The following is a 24,733-nucleotide window of genomic DNA, read 5'->3' as shown; positions in this document are numbered from 1 at the left end:
ATTTTAAGACTTTTCAATGGTTATTCAACCTTTAGTTTCATCTTTCCTGTTCTTTGATTTCATTCATGTGCACCGTACTTGTAATTTTGTTGCTGATGTTCTAGATAAAAAAGCTAGGAACATGGTGGGGTGTCAAGTCTGGTTTGAGGTCATGCTTGAAGGCATTGCACTATAGTTGACTTTGATGTTCACTTGGTGTTATTCAATATATTCCCAGGCTCATCTAAACTTTCAAAATGTTTAAATGCTTTTGGTCCAAGATAGCTCTAGTTATGTGTACCTAAGGCACTGTCGTAGCAGTGCCAACTCCCCCGTTAACCAAATATATATATATGGGAAAAAAGATGCCTACAATACTTCTAGTTATGCTTTTGTCCCAGGATACTTCTAGTTCCTATTAATCATATATATATATATATATATATATTAGGGAAAAAAGATACCTATAATACTGGGGCAAGGTCTAAGATTTAGTCTTTTTCTCCTAAGCTCCTAATAGAAACAAAGAACGTACATCAATAAAAATGAATGAATGGGATTTCAAACTAAGATATTTAGTTGTTGGTAGTATTTAAAGTTGAAAGAATAATGAAATAGTGATAATGTTTGTTGGGCAAATTTTACAGGTGTGAGACATGAGCATCACCATTGAAGATTTTATCAATTTACCACCCTTGGACACATAGAGAAGCAAAACTTGTTTAAGAGAGAAGAAGACAAGTTAATTTTAATGAAATGAAATGAAAGTAACACTTTATTATTAAATAAAAAAAAAAATTCATTAGGTCTCCATTCAAGATTGATAAAAAATGTATTTATTATAATAAGGGAATTTAGGCAATTTGATTTAAAAAGCTTTCATTACACCGTTTTAAGATGTTATACCAAGCATGTAGAATACAAATTCAAGGTTCTATTACTATAGGGTTACCAAACAACTGAATATAGATAATTATTACATTATAGCATCTTGTATTCCTTGTAATATCTATTCCTATTCCTATTCCTATGTAATTATCATTACAGTCTACCAAACGTGGCCTAAAATATTATTATTAATTGGATAAGTTGGCCTAGTCCACACATGCCTAAGGCCCAACCCAAAATTCATACTCTCTACCATTTCCTCTGTGGGACTCAAGGATTCTTACTACTTCAATATCATGTTTAAGTGGACACATTAGGAATCTATTTCTTATTCACTCCATAATATTTATCTAACAATCCCCCACATGAATGGAAATTGATAAAACACAATGCAAATGTGAATGTAGACATAGAGAGAGTAGAAGAAAAGTTACTATATTGGGAGAGGTGGCTTTTGGCTTTGAACCTTCCTTTGTGAAAGACCATCGGATATACTTGCTAATCAGTGAACACGATATTTTTGAACTGTCAACCGTTTGTGTATACCAAGATAATAGAATTCACACAGCTCATTTTCGAACATATTTTATTCTTATAGTTGTGTTCATTTCAACCTTGAACATATCCTAGTAAATTCATGAAGTGCTTTAGAGAATTCAGCCTTAAAACCCTCATGGAGGCAATCCACTTCACACTCATATAGGTGACTCTTATTAAGAGTATCTTGCTATACCTTACTTGGTTTTCCAAAATATAAGAATCATTAAAGGCAAAACTTACCTTAAACATCGCTTACAGGCATCACTATTTCATCATAGGAACGGATGGGAGATGTTATCTCCGTAGTGATAAAACTAGTTTCTACGATTCGATTGTCCCTTTGAACCTAGATCTTGGGATCTCCAGTCAACTAGGTTGGGTTGCCATCTTGAAGACTTTTATGTCATAGGCTTTGACCCCATTCCCCTCGATGAGCAATTTACTTGCTCTCTACTCAAATCTTTGGTTAACGAATCTGCTATATTCTCTTTCGACTTTATGAAGTCAATGGAAATAATTCCATTAGAGAGCAACTGCCTCATGGTATTATGTCTTCGATGTATATGTTGAGATTTACTGTTGTACATATGATTCTGTGCCCTACCAATAGCTAATTTGCTATCACAATGTATATAGATAGAGCACACAAGTTTCATCCATATTGGTATATCCTCCAAGAAATGACGAAGCCACTCTGCTTCTTCTACTACTTTGACTAATGCGATAAATTCTAATTCCATTGTAGACCTAGCAATGCATGTTTGTTTAGAAGATTTCCAAGATACCGCTGCACCACCAAGTGTAAAGACATATCCACTCGTGGATTTGGTGTCTTTTGTGTCAGATATCGAATTAGCATCACTATACCCTTCTAGTACAACTGGATACCGAGTGTAGTTCAACTCATAGTTTAGGGTGTATTTCAAATACCTCAAAACCCTAACTAATGCCTTCCAATGGGATTCCCTTGGATTACTAGTGTATCTGCTCAACTTACTGACAGAATACGCTATGTTCAGTCTTGTGCAGTTCATTAGATGCATAAGACTGCCTATTATTCTCGAATACTCTAATTGAGATATTCCATACCCTTTATTCTTAGTTAGGTGTAAATTTACATCTATAGGTGTTCTCATTGGACTATCATCATATTTCTTGAATTTCTCAAGAACTTTCTTAACATAATGTGATTGAGATAAGACAAGTCCATCAAATTTTCTAGAAATCTTCATTCCAAGTATCATATCTACAACATCTAAATCTTTCATGTCGAACTTACTAGTCAACATTCTCTTGGTAGCTTTAATGATATCATTATTGCTACCTATAATGAGCATATCATCAACATAGAGACACAAAATGACATAGCCATTTGTGGTATCTTTAATATACACACATTTGTTACACTCATTGATTCTAAACCCATTTGACATCATTGCATTGTCAAATTTCTCATGCCATTATTTTGGAGCTTGCTTAAATCCATAAGAGATTTAACAAACCTACACACTTTCTTTTCTTGACTAGGGACAATGAACCCTTAGGTTGTTCCATATAAATCTCCTCATTTAATTCATCATTTAATGATGCAGTTTTTACATCCATTTGATGTATTTCTAGGTTATGCAACACTGCAATAGCCATCAACATTCGAATGGATGTTATTCTTGTAATAGGTGAATATGCGTCAAAATAATCCACGCCTTCCTTTTGTTTGTAAACCTTTACAACAAATCTTGCCTTGTACTTGTCAATAGATTCATCAACTTTCAATTTCCTCTTGAATATCCATTTATATCCTAGAGATTTACAACCTGGTGGAAGATCCACTAGTTCCCATGTATGATTTTGTAAGATGAATTCAATCTCACTATTTATAGCTTCTTTCTAGAAAGGCACCTCAGGTGTAGAAATGGCTTCCTTGAAGCTTTAAGGTTCATCTTCTAACATATAAGTTAGAAAATTCGGACCAAACGATTTTGGCGTTTTAGCCCTCTTATTACGTCTAGGTTCAACCTCATTCCTCTCTTCCATCAACTCTTAATCATGAGAGATACTAGATGTAGACTCAAAGTTTCTCTTATTAGAACTTGATTCTTGTGTGGATTTGTAAGAAAATATTTCTTCAAAAAATACAGCATTCCTTTATTCAATAATAGTATTCGCATTCATGTCAGGAATGTTAGATTTATAAATTAGAAACCAATATGCACTGCTATTATAAGCATAACCAATGAAAATACAATCCACTGATTTTGATCCTATCTTTATCCTTTTAGGAGGAGGGACAGCCACCTTTGCCAAACACCCCCACACCTTTAAGAATTGATAGGAAGGCATTTTACGTTTTCATAATTCATATGGCGTCTTCTTGGTTTTCTTTCTAGGCAATTTATTAAGAATATAATTGGTGGAAAGAATAGCTTCCCCCTATAAGTTCTGTGGTAAACCGGAACTTTACAACATCACATTCATCATATCCTTTAAGATTCTATTTTTCCTTTCAGCAACTCCATTTTGTTGAGGTGAATAAGGTGCTGTGGTTTGATGAACAATACCATGCTGTAAACAGAATTCACCAAATGGTGATTCATATTCCCTACCTCTATCACTTCTTAGAACCTTAATCTTTTTGTTGAGTTGATTCTTAACCTCATTCTTATATTGAATGAATGCCTCAATTGCCTCATCTTTGCTCCTTAACAAGTACATATAGCAGTATCTAGTGCAATCATCTATGAAAGTGATGAAATATTTCTTACCACCTCTAGTTTGTACAACTTTCATGTCACATACATCACTATGTATTAATTCTAGAGATTCAGTGCTTCTTTCAACTGATTTAAAAGATGCTCTAGCCATCTTAGCTTCCACACAAATTTCACACTTATGATTAAAATCAATTTTAAATTTAGGCAATAAATTTAAATTTATCAATCTATCTAAAGTATGATAATTAACATGGCCCAATTTACCATGCCAAACATTAGATAACTCAAGCATATAAATTGAAGATGTACTATTATTATTATCAATAATAGGAAAAACAGTCATAACATTCATCTTAAACAAGTCATTGCTCAAATATCCTTTGCCTACATACATTCCACTCTCAAAGAGTGAAAATTTATCAAACTCAAAAACCAACTTGAAACTGTTCTTGCTCAACAATGAGCCAAATGCAAGGTTCTTTTGAATGTCTAGCACATGTAATACATCCTTCAAAGTAAGATACTTGCTTGTAATCATCTTTAGAACAACCATTCCATTTCCTTCAATCTTAGAGGTTGAAGAATTACCCATGAAATTTTTTTCTCCTTTACTCACAAGATTATATGTAGAAAACATTTTCTTTTCTGATCATACATGGCGAGTAGCCCCAATGTCTATCCAACATTCCTTGGTATTTCCTCCTACTAAGTTCACTTCAGAAATCACGGCAGAAAGGTTCATGCTGGTTTGATCCACAACAAGATTCACAACAATTTTGTTTGACATTTGTGTTCAAAAAAATTCAAACAAATTGAATCTTCAAAACCAGCCAAGTTTAAAAAATAAATATAAATATTAACTTTCAAATGTTACTGTGCAAAATAGAAAGTCAAGCCAACTATTTTTTTTTTTTTAATCTAAAACCGAATTGCAGGCACAGTACGAACACACTAAACAAAAAAATTTAAACAATGCCCGGTAATACACAGATTCAAAAGAAACAAAATACCCTAATATAATATAGGCGAAAAGCACATTTTAGTCCCTACATTTTTAGACTATTCTCATTTTAGTCCCTACATTTTATTTTTACCGCTTTTAGTCCCTATCCTGAAAAACGCTTCTCGTTTTGGTCTCTGCCATTACATCAGAAACGGAAAAAGCTGACGTGGCAAACAGCAGAATAAATAATACTAAATTAATGTCCACGTGGCCTAAATTAATAATAAAAAATTCCACGTCAACATTTAAATTAAAAAAAAAATTAATTTATTAATTTTAACTAAATAAAAAAAAATTAAAAACAGAATTAAAAACTAAAAATAATAGGAATTGAGATCTAAGTGTGTTTTGAACGAGAACAACAAGAACACAAACTCAGATCCAAGAACACAAACCTAGAAATTAAAAAAATTATAAAAAAAAAAATAAAAAAAAAAATAAAAAAAAATAAAAAAAAGCAAATTCCATTACTTGAATATGAGAGTGCCAAATTACAGAAATGCAATCTAAAAACAAGAAACGAAATCCAGATCTAGAGGCAAGATCTACAACAACCACCACAACTAACTAAGTACACAAATCTAATCATTAGTGTAAATTTAACAGCGAGCAAAACCCACCACCAAAAAAAAAAAAAAGACCCACAATGAGCAAAACCCAAACCCATGGCAACAAACTCACGGCGAGCAAGTCCCAGACCCACAGCGGTAAACCCAGACCCACGGTGAGCACACCCCAATTTCATTCATCCACCCAAACACAACCCCAATTCCAACCCCATCTCCACCCAAACGCTGACCCAAACACCACCCAATCACCACTCCAAAGGCCGACCTAAGCGCTATCTCCTCTTCGTCTTCTTCTCTTTCCGCCCCGACTATCTCCTCCTCATTCGACAAGTCTCGCGACCCATTCTCAAACCTTTTCCGGTTTGTGTTTGGTGGAATCGTCAAGCCTCTTCAGCTCTTTATCCAATTCCTTAACCCTTCGATCTCCTTACGATGTGATCCCCAGGATTTTTTGCTTCAGCTTCACCATTGCTAGGTGGGTTGATATGGAGGGAGATCTTGTGTTTTGCTTTGTGGCTTTTGGATTGGATTTGGGTTCTTGGCTTTTGTTGCTGTTGTTAGGATGACATTTTTTAGAGAGAGAGAGAGAGAGAGAGAGAGAGGCGTTGTTGGTGTTGTTACATTTGAGATCTGGATGTTGTTTTTTTGAGTGAGTTTGAGCGAAGGAAAGAAAGTGTGTGTATGTGGGTGTTTTTTTCTTTCTTTCTTGTATCTGGAATTGTGTTTTTTTTTTTTTTTTTAACTTCTGGGTTTGTGTTCTTGGATCTGAGTTTGTGTTCTCGTTGTTCTTGTTCAAGACACACTTAGATCTCAATTTCTATGATTTTTAGTTTTTAATTTAGTTTTTAATTTTTTTTATTTAGTTAAAATTAATAAATTATTTTTTTTAATTTAAATGCTGACGTGACATTTTTTATTATTAATTTAGGTCACGTGGACATTAATTTAGTATTATTTATTCTGCCGTTTACTACATCAGCTTTTTCCGTTTCTGATGTAACGGTAAGAACCAAAACGGGAAGCGTTTTTCAAGATAGAGACTAAAAGCGATAAAAATAAAATATAGGAACTAAAATAAGAATAACCTAAAAATATAGGGACTAAAATGTACTTTCCGCCTATAATATAATATTAAGAAGATGGATAGTGTTGAAAAATCAATATCATCAGCACAGTCAAACACGTAATCAAGTTTTGAAAATCACAAATTAATTTTATAATGTAAACAAGTAGATATTCACGCTAAACGATAAACACAAACTCATTTTTTTATCTAGTTTTTTGTCCAGAGTGAATCAAATCGTCGATTATTAGTTGGCACACAAGTTTTTCAAAAAACACAAAATTCCTTTCACCGTAAATCATAAAACTAAATTCTAGAAAAATCTTAAAATTTACTTTAAGATTGTTGGATATATTTCAACAATTTATTTTTGTAATAAAGAAAAAAAAAGACAATATATAGATCTAAATATAAGCAACATAAATAGATGTGATAGACAAAAACAATAAATAGATACTGTATATATAAAAAGAAATCTGCAAATAATTAAAAACTCACAGACCAAATGTGTAAAGGATAAATAATTCAGATCAAGTCTTGTATTTGATACAATCTTCTTAAAGCAGTTTCGCCCCTTTGCTTTGAGACTTATGACTATGAAAATATACGTTACTGAACAAATACACTGTTTTAGAAATAACTACTATATACAAACTTATTGACTCAAAAAATAAAATAATAAAATATATTATTAATTGAATAAGTTGACCCAGTCCACACATGCCTAAGGCCCAACCCAATATTCAACCAAAAACTCATATTCTCTATCATTTCCTATGTAGGACTCAAGGATTCTCACCACTTCAATATCATGTTTAAGTGGATATATTAGGAGTCAATTTCTTATTCACTCCATAATATTTATCTAACAATTGTCACATCAATTTGTAAAGGCTTTAAACTAAAAATTATAGTATTTTTAGTATTTTCCTATCTGAATTATTTATTGTGATTACTGATACATATATTTGTACGATTCATGTATTTAAAGTTGTATTATCTCTACTCAATTCTTGGAGACTTCTTAAAAGTAGAAAAAAAAAAAGTAAACCTATTCTTTTTCCTAGATCTCCAAAAAAATATTTTTTTCAAAAAGATATACTCCCTCCGTCCCACTTTGTTTGTCCTGTTTGAAAAGTCAAACTTTTTAAGGGGACATCATTTATTGTCTTATCTACCTTTTAAAAATGTAAAAATTTCCAAAACTACCCTTAAATAAATTTATCAAAAAATTGAATTATTAATAAAATAGGGGTATAATAGGAACATTAGTAAATTAATGACTTTTATTTTTAGAAACAGGACAATATTTTGTGACATCCCAAAATAGAATAGAGGACAAACAAAGTGGGACGGAGGGAGTATTAATTTTTGCCCCCAAAAAGATATATTAATATTCTTTCATAACAAATTTTGTCATTTAGGATTTTAAGTGGTGGGTAAAAAAATAATATAAATGGTGGTTTCAAATTAAAACTAGTATCAACTTACAACTTAGAATTTATTGTGAAAATTTCGTGAATATAGGAATTTTGTTTTTTTTTTTTTTTTAGAAAATTTAGTGAGGAAGATAATTTTAATGGCAAGAAAATTTGGAAAGTGGCTCTTTTTAGCTCGTGGTTGGACCGGAAAGTGGCTCTTTTTAGCTCGTGCCTTATACCGACATCATTAAAAATTGGCATCTAAACGAGAAAGTGGGTACATGTGGCACCCATGAGCCAAATTCAATGATTTCAGTAACAATTAAAAATTATGAAATTATATGACATTTTACATGGATCTGCTTGTATTAGCTTGCCTATTTGTCTCTAAAGATTTGATGAAAGACTTACCGACATAATTAATGGTGCATGGTTAAATACATTTGTCCTTTGAAAGCCTTCTATTCAAATCATGGCACGAGAAATGCTTGTTGGGTTTTATTTGTGGATTCAAAATTTAGCTTAACACAATCTTTCAGTTTAATTTTTCATGATCGGATAAGTTTAATCTTTCAGTTTGATTTTTCATTTTGCACATATGGCATATACAACTCATCCCAAGTGAATACTGTAACCGGCACAACATGTGATCACCTGAACAACGCTAGAAAAAATATTTACAAAATTGATGACTAATGTCAAATTGGGAGGCCACTGTACAGGATAAACTGTTCTTTATGTTATCTTGTCTTGTCAGCAATAACTTTAATATTTTTGACCTCATCCACATTAAGAAGTAGGCAGGTAGCAGCCTCGATCTACCTTTAAAAAAGTGTACACCACTTACAATAATGTACATCAATCCAAAATCTAGCCGCCCCTCCTCTATATAAACCCACCAATATTGTGCCAAATGAACCAAGCACAGGCTTAATACAAAGCCATTCAGCTACATAGATTTAAAAAAAAAATGAGGCCCTTGGCCAATCTCCAGTTGTCCATACAATTCCTCCTCTTCACTCTCTTCTTCATTTCCTCTCATGCAGCCATCTTTCAAATCCGCAATGAGTGCCCTTACACTGTTTGGGCAGCAGCAAGCCCAGGTGGTGGTCGCCGCCTAGACCGCGGCCAAAGTTGGACCCTCAATGTGGCCGCTGGCACTGCCATGGCACGTATTTGGGGTAGGACAAATTGTAACTTTGATGGTAGCGGTCGTGGCCATTGCCAAACTGGGGATTGTGGTGGTGTCCTAGAGTGTAAAGGCTGGGGTGTCCCTCCTAACACCTTAGCTGAATATGCACTTAACCAATTTGGTAACAAGGATTTCATTGACATTTCCCTAGTTGATGGGTTCAATATTCCAATGGACTTCAGCCCAACTAGTGGTGGGTGTCGTGGAATTAGGTGCACAGCTGATATTAATGGACAGTGTCCCAATGAGTTGAAGACCCCAGGTGGGTGCAATAACCCATGTACAGTTTTCAAGACCAATGAGTATTGTTGTACTAATGGGTATGGTAGCTGTGGACCCACCAATTTCTCAAGGTTCTTCAAGGATAGGTGCAGAGATGCTTATAGTTACCCTCAGGATGATCCTACAAGCACATTCACATGCCCTGGTGGGACTAATTATAGGGTTGTGTTTTGCCCAGTAGGGTCACCTCGTTTCCCTCTAGAGATGGTAGGAAGTATGAGTGACGAGTAATTAAAGAGTCTTTTTTGGGTTTTTGAGGCTTTGAGAGGTTGATAAAAATAAGGCCTCGATCAGTATGTATTACTATTTCCCTTTCTCTTTGTTTTGTTTCTGCTCAGCTGTATAACCAAAACCTTAATTAAAATAAAGATGTGTTTTATCTATATGTGTTGACTATGATGAATATATACTTCAATTATCTTTCCCCAGTTAGATCAACCAATCAAAGTCATTAATGTGTGTTATACAAATGCTTTGAAGATGTAATAAAAAGAAGGAACATTTTGCATATATTTTTTGGGATGGAATTGGATAATTTGGATGAGCATTTTGTTTACTTTGATTTCTCAGACTTGCAGTTATTTAGATGCTAACTTTCCACGGGTGAGCTTATACGTGTGTGCGCGCGCTGTGTGTACACGCCTCTATGCTATTTTGCAAAATTTTCTTGTATTTACCTAAGGTTGCTCTCGCATGTATAACTTGAAGTATGTGAAAAATTAAAAAAATTAAAAAATTATTGTAAATTTAAAAATATCGCACTCACATCATTTTTGGTTGAAGCTAAAAATTTTGAAATGAAACCAACCGTCTCAAGTATCAATCTCTCGTGAAAAAAAAAAAAAAAAAAAGACACTTTTCCTCTGTTATTTTGAAATTACAAGTAAAAATTGTCCTCGCACGTGCAATTACAGTATTACATATTTACATTCAAGTCGACTATTGCAATACCTACTTCAGAATCTCCCTCAAATGCCCCTGCCCTCATTGCGTTACTCTTTAGTGGGCCCATCATGATTGGCCATTATTTTGTGCCATCGTGATTGACCAGTAAATAAAGAAATCAATTGCTCATGGCAAGGCCTAAAGATAAAGTTAGGACGAATATTCTTAGGTGCCGATTTTTCACCACACCTTTTGAATTATTATCATAAAGTGTAAGGACCCGTCCTATCAAAGGAGACTTACTTTCATGGTCAAATGTTTTGTTGCAATGAATTAAGATTGTTATTCCGTCTTGAAGAGGACAGTGTTGAAAGGGAGAGGCAATTCTATCCTCGAAAATGACGACAAGCTTCATATAAAATTTAATTATCATGATCATACCCATGAATGTACCACATGTAGACATACAAATTGTTCTGCCTTCCTTGTTTAATTTTCATATCAAAATGTGTAGCAAAAAATCTCGTGGAAGTCAATTATTATCTCATGCATCATATATGCATATTTACAATTTCACACGTTTGTGGAATCTGCACAATAAAAGGAGAAAATACATATATTCCATACATAAGATACTTGTATAGTGAAAGTCACAACTCTCCAAGTCCTACATTATTATATAGATGCTTATATTACATTCCACTCAGTGGCGACTTCAGAAATTTTTTCCAGGGTGTTCCTAAAAATTTTCCCTAAGAATTTTTTTTTTTTTGGCACATGGTTTTCTTATCAAATATTTGTTCATAATTCTAACAAAAGAATAAATAATAAACTATAAGTTCATTTGAAATATTAATAAAATTATTAATTATTGTTATTTAGTTGTTTCATTAATTTGTTTGTCTTTTACAAACTATAATTTGTTATATTGTTGTTTTATTAATTATAAAATTATTAATTATTGTTTAGCTTAACATAATTTAATTTGTTTGTCTTTTATAATGTATTGGTTAATTATACTGCTTTAATTATTGTTGTTTAGCCTAACAATAAACTATATTGCTTTAATTTATTTGTCTTAATTATATTGCTTTAATTTGTTATATTGTTTAGCCCCATATGCACATTACACTAAAAGAGCCATGATGTGCACATTACACATGTAACACATCCCATGTGCAGCACAAATGCACAATAATTAAAGCACTAAAGCAGTGTAATGTGCAGCCCGGCCCCCCATGTGGCCCATCTACCCCCACCCCACTCAACAAACAAACACGCCTCATGCTTGATGAGTGATGCCCCCTGCCAATCATAAAATTTCACAATCACACATTACACTAAAAAACAATTAATAGCTCACCAACACCAACACCAACACCAACACACTACATACACCAACACCAACACCAACACACTACACACACCAACACCAACACCAACGGATAAGATAAACTAAAAAAAGCCAAATTCAAAAAGTCAAAAACAGTCAAAATGACAAAACATTAATAAAGCTAAAGCTTGGCCAATCAAAAGAGAGAGAGAGTTAGTCTTATTAAAGAATAAAGAGAGAGAGAGAGAGAGAGAGAGAGAGAGAGAGAGAGAGAGAGAGAGAGAGAGAGAGAGAGAGAGAGAGTTTAATTCATTTCAGTTTAGATACAGAGAGAAAATGAAATACCTTAAGGGAGGGAGCACTGGAGCAATCGAGTAGGGAGGCCTGAAGGCTGACGCTGCTGAGGCAGTGACGAGGCGACGTCGCGACGAGCGATCTACCGATCTCCGTCCTCCGATGAGGGTTAGCGATGAGTGACGACGATGCAGAGGGGCGAGTGAGTGACCGATCCGATCTCCGATCATGCTTGATGAGTGATGCCCCCTGCCAATCATAAAATTTCACAATCACACATTACACTAAAAAACAATTAATAGCTCACCAACACCAACACCAACACCAACACACTACATACACCAACACCAACACCAACACCAACACACTACACACACCAACACCAACACCAACGGATAAGATAAACTAAAAAAAGCCAAATTCAAAAAGTCAAAAACAGTCAAAATGACAAAACATTAATAAAGCTAAAGCTTGGCCAATCAAAAGAGAGAGAGAGTTAGTCTTATTAAAGAATAAAGAGAGAGAGAGAGAGAGAGAGAGAGAGAGAGAGAGAGAGTTTAATTCATTTCAGTTTAGATACAGAGAGAAAATGAAATACCTTAAGGGAGGGAGCACTGGAGCAATCGAGTAGGGAGGCCTGAAGGCTGACGCTGCTGAGGCAGTGACGAGGCGACGTCGCGACGAGCGATCTACCGATCTCCGTCCTCCGATGAGGGTTAGCGATGAGTGACGACGATGCAGAGGGGTGAGTGAGTGACCGATCCGATCTCCGATGAGTGAGCTGTGACCAATTCGATCTCCGTCTGTTGGCTTGAGGCTCAAGTGGCATTGCTTTGAGAGACTGAGTTTAAGTTTGCTTTAGGCCTTTAGTGGTTTCCTTTTCTTCTTTTTTTTGATAAAGCCTTTAGTGATTTCTAATTTAGACCTTTAAGGACTGAGGCATTGCTCATTTTTTTTTTTTTTTTTCTTCAGATTTTAGTTCAAAAAAAAAAATTTGGGTTTTTTTCTTTTTGGCTTGAAAGTAGAACATATAATTTTTTTATTTTTTATTTAAGGGTGTTCCTAATTCTGTGATTGAAGGTGTTCCTAATATAGAGCAAATATAAAAAATTTAAAAAAAAATTCAGGTTTTTTTTCAAGTCAGGATGTCCCTAGGAACACCCTGAGTTGCACGTTGCGTCGCCACTGATTTCACTTCTAAAAGTTGGCCTTTGATGGACAAAAAGACAACCAAAAAAAAGATTGATTTTAAGTTTGTTTAACAAAACATTATAATTTTCTAAGGGTACGTTTGGTACATTGAATGTAGATTACATTAAAAATAGTAATCTTTATTACTGGAAATAGAAGACATTGTAATGGAATAATTGTTACTATTCATAAGTTTGGTTGTTACATATGGAAAACTTGTAAAAGATGATGTATAAAGAAACTATATATTTTTAGAAATATATTAATTTTAAAACCTATTATATGCACTAAGGAATAGCTATTACATCCATTTTAAAGGAGAGGTGTTACATCTACAACAATTTTACAACATTTTCACAACAAATCATGGGTGGTTAGTTGTTACTGGTTCAAATTTGAACCTAACATTAATATTACTTTTTTGCCCTAACAATAACAACCAGTAATAACCTGCCACGTATGATTTATTGTAAAAATGTTGTGGACATATCATTTCTCATTTTAAAGAGGAATAGCTATTCTTCAATTTAAAGAATAGTGTAATGTAATAACTAATCCATGTAATAAAGATGCAAACAAATGACCAAATTGCTATTACACATGAATAATTATTCCATCACATGAGCTATTGCAGCATACTAAACGTACTCTAAATGTTATAAATTGTATGACATGTTTTCGCCATGTCTGTATACTATAAGTACATTAAAATTATCAATAAATTTTATTTTAAGTGAATTTCTTTGTTAAAGTCTCATAATGCTGTTATACTGCTACAATTATAATTTTATTACTGAAACTTTCTAAAATATCAAAAACATCAAATTCATTAATTTCTTAAATAGTTTTTAATCATTCATTATATTTTTTGTTATAATAATAAAAATTTAAACATGCACATTGTGCAAATTGTGCTTGTACTATGAGCATCAAGGTAAGTGATATATAATGGGTTCTAATTGGCTCAATTAGTAAAGTCTTTTATAGTTGAGTAAGAGATTTGAGATTCAATTCTTGTCTACACCAAAAAGCTAATTGATGCCTTGATTTGATGATAAAGAGCAATCACTAGGAGCGTACGCCATATATTAAGAAAAAAAAAGGAAGAAGGGGTAAGTGATATATATTGTATAGTGTGCTTTCGTCATGTGGAATTGTCACAACCTAAGAAATTAATGCACTAGCTAAATCTATAATATATATCTTAAAAGGACTAGTAAAGTTTTAACCGTGACTCTTCATAATTAGTTATATAACCAAGATCCACCTAGTAAACACCTTATTTGAGACATATCATATGCCCACACAATGCACATTTATATAAATCCATTCCAATCAAATCAACACAATCTAGGGGTATGCAATCTCCTCCATTTAATTTTCCAACATCTTCATCAAGATCCACATTGTTCTGCAATATCCCCAAGTCAAATGGTGTTACTATGTTGGCTCTGATACTGATATTATTGTCACGACTTGAAGAAAACACTAGCTACATTTATGCTAACTACATTTGCACTAAATTCTAAAAGGACTAATCAAGTTAAGCTATAGGCTATAGGACTAGTCAATGCAAACCTTGTTGAGAATGTTATGAATTTAATTGGGGGAGCATATAAGAGTGTGTTTGTGTGGTCTTCTATTAAGTCGCACATTAGATGTTTACTGAGTAAATCTTGATTATATAAGCGATTACGAAGAACCTTAATTGTAATTGTGGGGAGTGGAAAGATCCCCGTCCAAATTAAAGCCCAAAAATGAAATGGGCCACGGGAAAGGATTGGGCTTCGCTTGTGTATCATGGAAAGAATTGGGCCACAAAAAGAGAATAACTGGATCACCCCAAGTATCACGGAAAAAATAAGTGACGCAAAAGATTAGTTCTCATGGAGATCGTAAGGTGCCATTTTACCCGAGGTATGGGGCGTGGGTGGACCGCATATGATTACCTGAAGATTCCTGGAACCACAGGAACGTTCAGGTACATACAAGAAGGTTGAAGATCTTTGAAAGTTCAAAAACGTGTACAAAAACACTTTTGAACGTTTAGACCCCCAAAAACCAACTTAACCAACCCAAGCAATATGTCAAACAACTAGTGTGCGGAAACTTAACATATGCTATAATATGGAATTGATTAAACAACTATCTAAGCCACAACAAAATAAACCACAGCAGATAAAGTAAAGGCAGAGATAGAGAGGAAGGAGGATGCAAACACAGAGATAACACCAGATATGTTATCGAAGAGGAAATCGAAGACCTCGGCGAAAAACCTCTCCGCCGCCCTCCAAGCGTTAATCAATCCACTAGAAAATACAGTTGGGATACAAGGACAGCAATAGACCCTCCAAGCCTAATCTACCCAATGCACCTAAGCCCTCCAAGCTTCTTGCTCCAACGAGGTTGCACCGAACCTTTTTCTTTTCTAGCTTTCCGGATTCCGCTACTACACCGTAGCATCAACCAATGAATATTGGCTCCTTCCTAACTGCTTCCCAGAACTCCAAACGTCTGTCTCACAGAGATGATAATGGTGAGAACCAGGTTTGGTATAAAGCCTCTCAAGGATTTGACAATGGAGAGGAAGAGAGTGAGGGATTTTGATGAGACTCTAAGGTAAAGATTGTGGGTAAAACAATCTGGTTTTTTTCTTTAGGGTTTCTCTCTCAAAATTCTCTCTGGAAGCTCTCTTTCAATCGTGGGTTAAAAGGGTATTTATACTGGAGTGAAGAGGAATGCGAAACGTCAGGTTTTTCCAAAACAGGGGTGGCTCGCGGCTTGACTAAGTCGCGAGATCCAGTCGCGAGTTAACCGTATGGCCAGTTGTCCTGTTTTGTCCTGTAGTGCTCCAGCTAGCATGACTGTTCATCTTCCAGCATGCTTGGCACGTGTGCATCTTCTGGCGGGTTGAAGCCGCGAGTCCACCCGCGAGTCCCAGCCGCGACACTCTGTTTTCTTGCACACTCTTGAGCAATCTTCACACTAACTCACTCACTACCCTTACAACAATCCCACCTAAATACAGGGTTACTAAATGCTGAATTACAAGCAAATTTGGCACGGAATAAAGCCAATTAGATGGTTGAATAAATTCAACCTTACAATCTCCCCCTTTGGCTATTCCGTGACAAAACCCTAAAACAGACTCTAGACTTAACATGTGAGTTGGGAACAGTTGATCAAAACTCACTCACACCTAACTCTAGAAGCTGTGAAGCACTTGAATCATATGAACATAAACTCCTGAAACACAACAATACACCATGATCATTGTAAGCAGAAAATTATAAATGCATATAAAACAGGCAATATGAGATCAAGCATAAGATGGAGTTAATAAACAAACCATGGCTTGATCAACCAAGTGAACACCACAAGGTAGTGATCACAGTGCTCATTCACACTTGGAATGAACACAAGGACATACAAGTTAACAAGCACAAGGCAAGACACTTGTATGTTCAACACTCAACCAATGCATAGCACACAAGGCATATGCATCTAGGAACAATCCTACAAGGGCACAAGAGTGACAGTACAACAATCACAATGCAGAACATTTAGATTAAGGTACTGTTTTCAACATAGCATAAAGGCTGCACTTAAGCATGGTACATACCATAAAGCCTACAAATTATGCATAAAGCCATAACCCTAAAAGCTTACAAAAGCATATGGGTACAAACACAGAATATCCTGAATAACATCAACAACATATATTAAAGATTAAACCAAGAGTATATGAAAAGAGTTAGAAACAGTTATACACCAAAACACAGTGTATCAAAACCATAAGAACCATAAGTTTAGAAAATAAGACGAAAAAACAAAAGTATGTGTGTACTCCCCCTATCACTATGCACACTTCCCTTTGAACTTTTCTCCCCCTTACTGAATGCTCTCCCCCTTTTTGTCACGAATAGCTAAAGACTCTCGTCTAACTTTCGTTGAATCTCATCTAGCTGATTTTCCATAGCCTCGAGGCGCATTTGGACATGGTTGTTTGTGGAGTAGAGAAGTGCCACAAGCTCATCAACGCGTTTCTGAATATGCTCAAGTACACTACCAACTCTGTTAGTATGAGAAGCAGTTTGTGCTTGCGGAATACCAGCCGGTGAAGCATCAGGAACATCACGTGATGCAGATGTGGTATGTGCAGGTGTCTCTGAGTCAGGGGCAGATGGAGCAAACGGAGAGATGTGAGCACGTCTTGGTGATTTGGAGGAGTGACTTCTGCTTGCTTGAAGAGTGAATAATGAAATGGGACGTTGACGAGTCAACATTTTACCATCTGCAGGAGGAGTAATGCCTGCATTAAGAATGAGTTTCATGACGAGACTGCAAAATGGAATGATTCCTCGAGCTGTAGATCGACACGCGGTCTTCCTCAAGTTGTAGTAGATGTGAGCACATATATCAATAGGGGCTCCGGTAATGAGATCACACAGAAATATAGCTCTCCCAAGATTGATGAATATAGTGTTGGACAGTGGGTAGAGATTGGTGAACATGATCAACTTCAGTGTGGTCAGCTCAGATGCAAATTTTGCGGTGCTGATGGAAGTTCCTGCACTGGATACCTCATGATCGTGACCTAGGATTTGTAAAATTTCCCCAACCTCCGGATTTCGTTCATCATAGGGAGTCAAATTCACATTCTGAGGTCTGGTGATGCCGAGCAGATTTGCGATGGAGTCTGGGGTAACACTAAACTCTGTTCCTCTGACCCAGAAAATGAGGATAGGTCCAAGATCAAATGCATTGGAGAAGCATTCCTTGACCAGCTCATCCATTGGATCATCAAATTTTCCGAACAAGTTTGCCCAGTCTCGTTTCTCAAAGATTCGAGGGATGAAAGTAGTCCCTAAGGTGTTGAACTCTACTACCCACTCCACTATAGTTGTTGACTTGTCAAACACATTTGAGTAGGCGTGTGAGTTCAGGGGAACTCTGAATCTATCCTCATTGGGATCTTGAGATGCTTGAGATGAAAGACGAGTCCTTTTAGCAACTGGGGTTGCTGGTTCGTCAGAAACAATGTCTTTACCCCTGGAAGATCGACGAGACATCTGCAAGAGAACAGGCCAACAGAAAAGAACCAAGCAACAATACCCCACAAAAGATTGTCAACAAGATTCAGTATAAACAAAATTTCAATATAAAAACCCAGACTGAATATAGTGCAGACCCAACCAATCCTTCCAACAATACACAGAAGCACAAACTAATACGTGCATCAAACTTGGTGAAAGTGCACCAAGACAAAGAAAGACATCACAACTGTCATTGAGACAGGTTAACATGACCATGATATGCAATAAGAAACAGCATATGAACATTTAGAACAGATAACATAAATCACTCCATCAGAGACATGAACATGGGGAAAATATTTCAATCATGAAGAAACCAAACATCCACACTGGAGCACGTGGTTGAGAGACATACATTATGTTATCATATCAACTCAGAAACCAAAACCAAACACCAACATCAATATTCAGGCAAATGTAAAGAGTAAGTCACATAGACACCAAACCCATTTCAGAAAAGATTCTCAGAGTCAATAATAAGGAAAAATCAGAACAATGAAAAACACATTGTGATTGCTCAGCATGAAAACAGGTGAGAACAATATCAAACAATACACTCCATACCCATTACACATAGAGATAAGTATAACGAATACAATACCAGTCCAAACAGCAACAGAAATAAGCAGGAAAAAGAAAATGAGATTGAGAAGACAAAACCCATACCTTTTCTTGATGATTTGGAGAAGAAACGAAGCACCAAAGGGGTTTGAAAAATGGATTCACGAAGAGTTTTGGGAGGAAACAACAGTTTTAAAAGAAAATGAACAGTTACAAAAGTTCGAGGGAAAACTGAAAGAGGTTTAAAAACTGCTCCTGTTTCTGCAAAACACGCGATTTTCGCGACTGGATTAAGTCGCCACATAGTCGCCAGCTCAAGCCGCCAAAGCACTTAAGAACAAAATTTTTGAAAAATTTTTCTAAGTGTTTTTCGCGACTGGAAGGTCTACCCGCGAGTGAGTCACGAGCTGAGCCGCGAAAATCTCTGAGTGAACCTCGCGACTGGATCTTCCACTCGCGAACAAGTCGCCAAACATGACCAGCGAAGATGCGACTGAAGCTCGCGACTTGACATACCCGCGACTGAGCCGCCAAAACAGGGCAAAACTGTATTTTTGAAATTTTCATATTTTTTCAACAAAATACTTTCCAAAAACACCTAAAACACTCAAAAATCTTTTTGTGCTTGAATTAACAAAGATTGAGCATGTGAAAACACATTTTATCAAGTACATTCACACAAATGAATATGGCATTTATCGAACATAAACTTGTGTGTTGTGTGTGGATATCAACAATGAGATAGTCCTTTGTCTAATGTGAAGCTTCAATGATCAATTCAACCAAGGCATACACAATTAGCACTAGATTATGTGACCAATCTCAATTATAGAAATATGAATATATGACCTCCCACATAACTTGATAAGATAACTTGGAGCTTTTCATTTGACTCCACTTTCTGCCATAACATTTTATCTTTTGAGGCAATCATCTCTCATTGTGAGAGGGATGTATAACATTTCTCTTTTGAAGAACAGGCCTTTGGCCTTTTTGAAAGAAATTTCACTTTTAATATAAGGTCGCTTACCCTTTTTCCTAGTCAAATACTAGAATGTGCGACAGGCTTTTGCAGCTCAATATCTCTTTTCATTTGGAGATTTACATTTGGTGAGCTCTTTTTAGCAAAAAAAAAAATAAAAAGTGGGAAGAGATATAGACACAAGTCTATGCATGTTTCAAGATCAACATAACCATTCACTAATCATTCATGACAAGTTTGAAGATCTATTTACAACAATCACATAGATGTCAAGATTTTTCCCATAGTGATATGAGTGCATGAAAACAAGTAATGCTCGAAAATGCACAAAGCCATTAGCACCAAGGTACAAGGCAAAACGAGTTTTAAGACAAAACTCAACAAAGTCAATCAAGCTTTTTGATTTTCAAATTTTTATGTAATTTTTGGATTTTTGACTCAAGGAACAAAAAGATTGATAAAACACAATAAAGAAATATTCACAAGAAGACTAATCAAACAACCAAAGTCAAAAATAACAAGCATACCACACAAACATAGTCACAAAGCATAGGAAGTATTAATGCATGGACATGTTGTAATGCTTATGCATGAGTACCCCTTTTCACCCACACGTCACTTGCGTTTGGGGTGATTTCCTTAAAGGATTGGGTACGGGAGTTAGGGCTTTCAAACCTTCGTGAGAAGCTTTCCAAGCAGTTGGTGAATGCAACAATCATCTTCATCACGTTCATCATTCCGGGATCTCCATTTTGCTCTCTAGGTTGATCCCCTGCCCAAGTTCTCCTATCAATTCTTGGTCCTCCTGACCTTTGAGGAGTAGCACTGTTCTTTGCTCTCAGCTTTTGGCAATTTGGTCGAGTGTGCCCTTGAAGTTCGCAATAATGGCACACATACATTCCTCTAGGACCTCTTTGTGGTCGTGGACGTGACTTGGCACGAGATTCAGACCTGCCCACCAACTGATTACGATGATTCAGCATCCGTTGGTCCACCACATTCTTCTTCTCCTCCACCTCGAGCTTCACACCAGTCGGGTCAGCTACAACTGGATCTTTGGCTTTGACAAACTTCACTTCTTTGGTGACATTTCCAGTTGAACTACTTCCTCCGGTATATCCCAGTCCAGATTTGTCTGAGAAGCTCTTCTGAGATGATATAACATCATCTAGCTTCTTGGTGGTGACCCTCTCTATTTTTGCATTTGCTTGAACAACCTCATTCTCAAGAAATCTTACTTTAGTGTAAGCTTCGGACAGCTCACCATTCAAAGTTTCAATCTCGCATTTGGCCTCCCTATACCGGATTAGGAGACTTTTGTAGTCCTCCTCAGCCTTCTTCATCTTTCTCACAGCTGCCTTGGCTACCCTTGTGTATTCACCTGACTTCTCCAAGAGTGAGTTGTAATTTTCTTGAAGAGTTGCTGTGCTTTCTTCTTCTTCAGCTTCCGATTCTTCAACAATTCCTAGTGAGTCATCCTCACTATGTTCTCCAAGGTCTTGAACAAGCAAACTCAACTCATCCGAAGACTCAACATGAGCAATAGTCATGAAGGCTGAATAGTTCCCTTCTCCATCACAGCTCTCTTCAGATTCTGAGTCGGACGAGTCTGAATCACTCAAGGTCGTGGCATACACCTTGCCTTTCGATTTCAAATAATTAGGACATTCCTTCTTGAAGTGTCCATGCCCGTTGCATTCAAAACAAGTGACTCCTTGTGTGGATTGGGATTCTTTTCCATCTTTCCTTTGGAAATCCCTCTTCTCCCTTCCAGAATTTTGGAATTTTCTCTTATCATCAAATTTTCCATTGTTTTTGAATTTCAAAAACTTTCTGAAATTTTTAACAAGATAGGCTACATCTTTGTCCACCATATCTTCTCCCGATGAGCCTTGATCTTCCACCTTCTCATTTGTGGTCTTTAGAGCAATGGATTTACTCTTCCGTTGATTTGGCAGCGACATCTCATAGGTCTGTAGAGAACCAACCAGCTCCTGTACCTTGATGTCGTCAAGATCCTTGCTCTCTTCAATGGCTGTCACTTTAGCACGGAAGCTTTCCGGCAATGATCGAAGGATCTTCCTTACAATCTTTGAGTCCTCCATCTTCTCCCCCAAGTTAAACTTACTAACAACCACTTCATTTAACTTCCCATAGAAAGAGTCGAAAGACTCATCCTCACTCATCTTGAGCTCCTCAAACCGAGTGGTCAGCATTTGTAACTTGGTATCTTTTACTTTCTTCGTGCCTTCATAAGTTGTTTCCAGAATCTCCCATGCATCTTTGGCAATGGTAATGTGAGAAATCCTGTGAAATTCATCTGGAGACACACCACAGAAAATAGCATTTAGTGCTTTACTGTTAGCATTAGATGCAGCAAGAGCTGCCTTATCCCATGTGGATTTGGCTGCCTCAGGTTTGGTCCAACCCATCTCAACAGCGTCCCACACGGATTCATCAATAGAGCATAGAAAAGCTCTCATACGAACCTTCCAAAACGCATAATTGCTTCCATCAAAATATGGAGGTGCATTAAGGGATTGAGACCTATCCATCTCAAAAAGGGAGTCAAGGATCACACAATGGTAATGAAACCAAACAGCTGTGTACCCGCTCTGATACCAATTGAAAGTTCAAAAACGTGTACAAAAACACTTTTGAACGTTTAGACCCCCAAAAACCAACTTAACCAACCCAAGCAATATGTCAAACAACTAGTGTGCGGAAACTTAACATATGCTATAATATGGAATTGATTAAACAACTATCTAAGCCACAACAAAATAAACCACAGCAGATAAAGTAAAGGCAGAGATAGAGAGGAAGGAGGATGCAAACACAGAGATAACACCAGATATGTTATCGAAGAGGAAATCGAAGACCTCGGCGAAAAACCTCTCCGCCGCCCTCCAAGCGGTAATCAATCCACTAGAAAATACAGTTGGGATACAAGGACAGCAATAGACCCTCCAAGCCTAATCTACCCAATGCACCTAAGCCCTCCAAGCTTCTTGCTCCAACGAGGTTGCGCCGAACCTTTTTCTTTTCTAGCTTTCCGGATTCCGCTACTACACCGTAGCATCAACCAATGAATATTGGCTCCTTCCTAACTGCTTCCCAGAACTCCAAACGTCTGTCTCACAGAGATGATAATGGTGAGAACCAGGTTTGGTATAAAACCTCTCAAGGATTTGACAATGGAGAGGAAGAGAGTGAGGGATTTTGATGAGACTCTAAGGTAGAGATTGTGGGTAAAACAATCTGGTTTTTTTCTTTAGGGTTTCTCTCTCAAAATTCTCTCTGGAAGCTCTCTTTCAATCGTGGGTTAAAAGGGTATTTATACTGGAGTGAAGAGGAATGCGAAACGTCAGGTTTTTCCAAAACAGGGGTGGCTCGCGGCTTGACCTCGCGGCTTGACTAAGTCGCGAGATCCAGTCGCGAGTTAACCGTATGGCCAGTTGTCCTGTTTTGTCCTGTAGTGCTCCAGCTAGCATGACTGTTCATCTTCCAGCATGCTTGGCACGTGTGCATCTTCTGGCGGGTTGAAGCCGCGAGTCCACCCGCGAGTCCCAGCCGCGACACTCTGTTTTCTTGCACACTCTTGAGCAATCTTCACACTAACTCACTCACTACTCTTACAACAATCCCACCTAAATACAGGGTTACTAAATGCTGAATTACAAGCAAATTTGGCACGGAATAAAGCCAATTAGATGGTTGAATAAATTCAACCTTACAATCTTTACCTCTGCATTAGTGATGAGGTTCTTACAGCCTGAACAGTGATGAGGTTCTTTACCTCACTCCTGCAACAATAAATGCAAGTTAGACAGCCTGAACAGTGGCAACAACCCCCAAAAGTCAAAGTTCTTGGATAATGGTGGGGAGGAATCCGATAAAGCAGAGAAAAATATCCCTGAGGCTCTAGTAGGCAAGAAGATTGCTGTGGTGATAAGAGCAAGGATTGAAGATATAAAAGGGAGAGGAGAGGTAAAGTAAAGAGGGATAAAAAAAATCTACCCAGGGAGAGAAAAATAGAAAGAAAGAGAGAGTAACACTAAGGATGTGGTCACGGGAACGAAAAAGTTTTCATATGTTAATATCTGTAATTATAATCGCTACATGAATGGTCAAAGAAATCCGCTGCTTGTGTTTCCCATTGTAGAGTGTTAATTCCTTATTGTTTATTTGTAATTAAGTTGTGTTAATTACTAAAGTAGAATTTCGAGGTGAGCTCCTAGGGGGGGCCAAATTCTGTGTCCTTACAATTGGCGCCATCTGTGGGAATCACTCTACCAAGAAAAAGACTCACGAGTTAGATTCTTTGGGACCATGGCCAACCGAACACAGAGCGGTCCTGCTCATCTGGAACGACTTAGTATGTCGGAAGAATCTATCCATACAGATCGACGTGTGAGGTTTGAAGTTCATAGGGAGACTCAGCAGCAACCCAGTCCCCCTCCGCAAGGAAAAGGGTCAGCTACCAATATGGAGGGCCCATCCTACGCAGATAGGAATATAAAGGTGGAAAGGTTGAGGAAGCAAGTGGCCCTATTGCAAAGGAATGCGGAGAACGACAAAGAATTGTTTCGCCGTAAAGACAAGTAGCTGCTTCATTAGAGAAGACTGAGTCCAACACCCAGTCACTCCCAAGGAGATATGTGCGGAGTGGGCGATAGGAATCGGAAAAGGGATAGAATATCACCCCCTCCTTATGGGGAACGAGAGAAAACTCCCCCCAGA

The 24,733-nt window shown here is 36.7% G+C and overlaps 1 protein-coding gene across 1 annotated transcript in view; it reads left to right on the top strand.

Annotated features, from left to right (window-relative positions):
* Nucleotides 1-9,075: 9,075 nt before the first annotated feature.
* LOC126709974 (pathogenesis-related protein R major form-like) overlaps nucleotides 9,076-24,733 on the top strand; it is a 42,810-nt gene continuing 27,152 nt past the window's right edge. The window contains exon 1 of the mRNA XM_050410357.1: nucleotides 9,076-10,001. Coding sequence (XP_050266314.1) covers nucleotides 9,145-9,879 — 735 coding nt within the window. The 5' untranslated portion in view covers nucleotides 9,076-9,144 and the 3' untranslated portion in view covers nucleotides 9,880-10,001. The remainder of the gene's footprint in view (nucleotides 10,002-24,733) is intronic.

Source organism: Quercus robur, chromosome 12 (genome assembly GCF_932294415.1).
Source record: "Quercus robur chromosome 12, dhQueRobu3.1, whole genome shotgun sequence".
Lineage (NCBI taxonomy): Eukaryota > Viridiplantae > Streptophyta > Magnoliopsida > Fagales > Fagaceae > Quercus > Quercus robur.
This window is presented reverse-complemented; position numbering and strand designations above follow the sequence as displayed.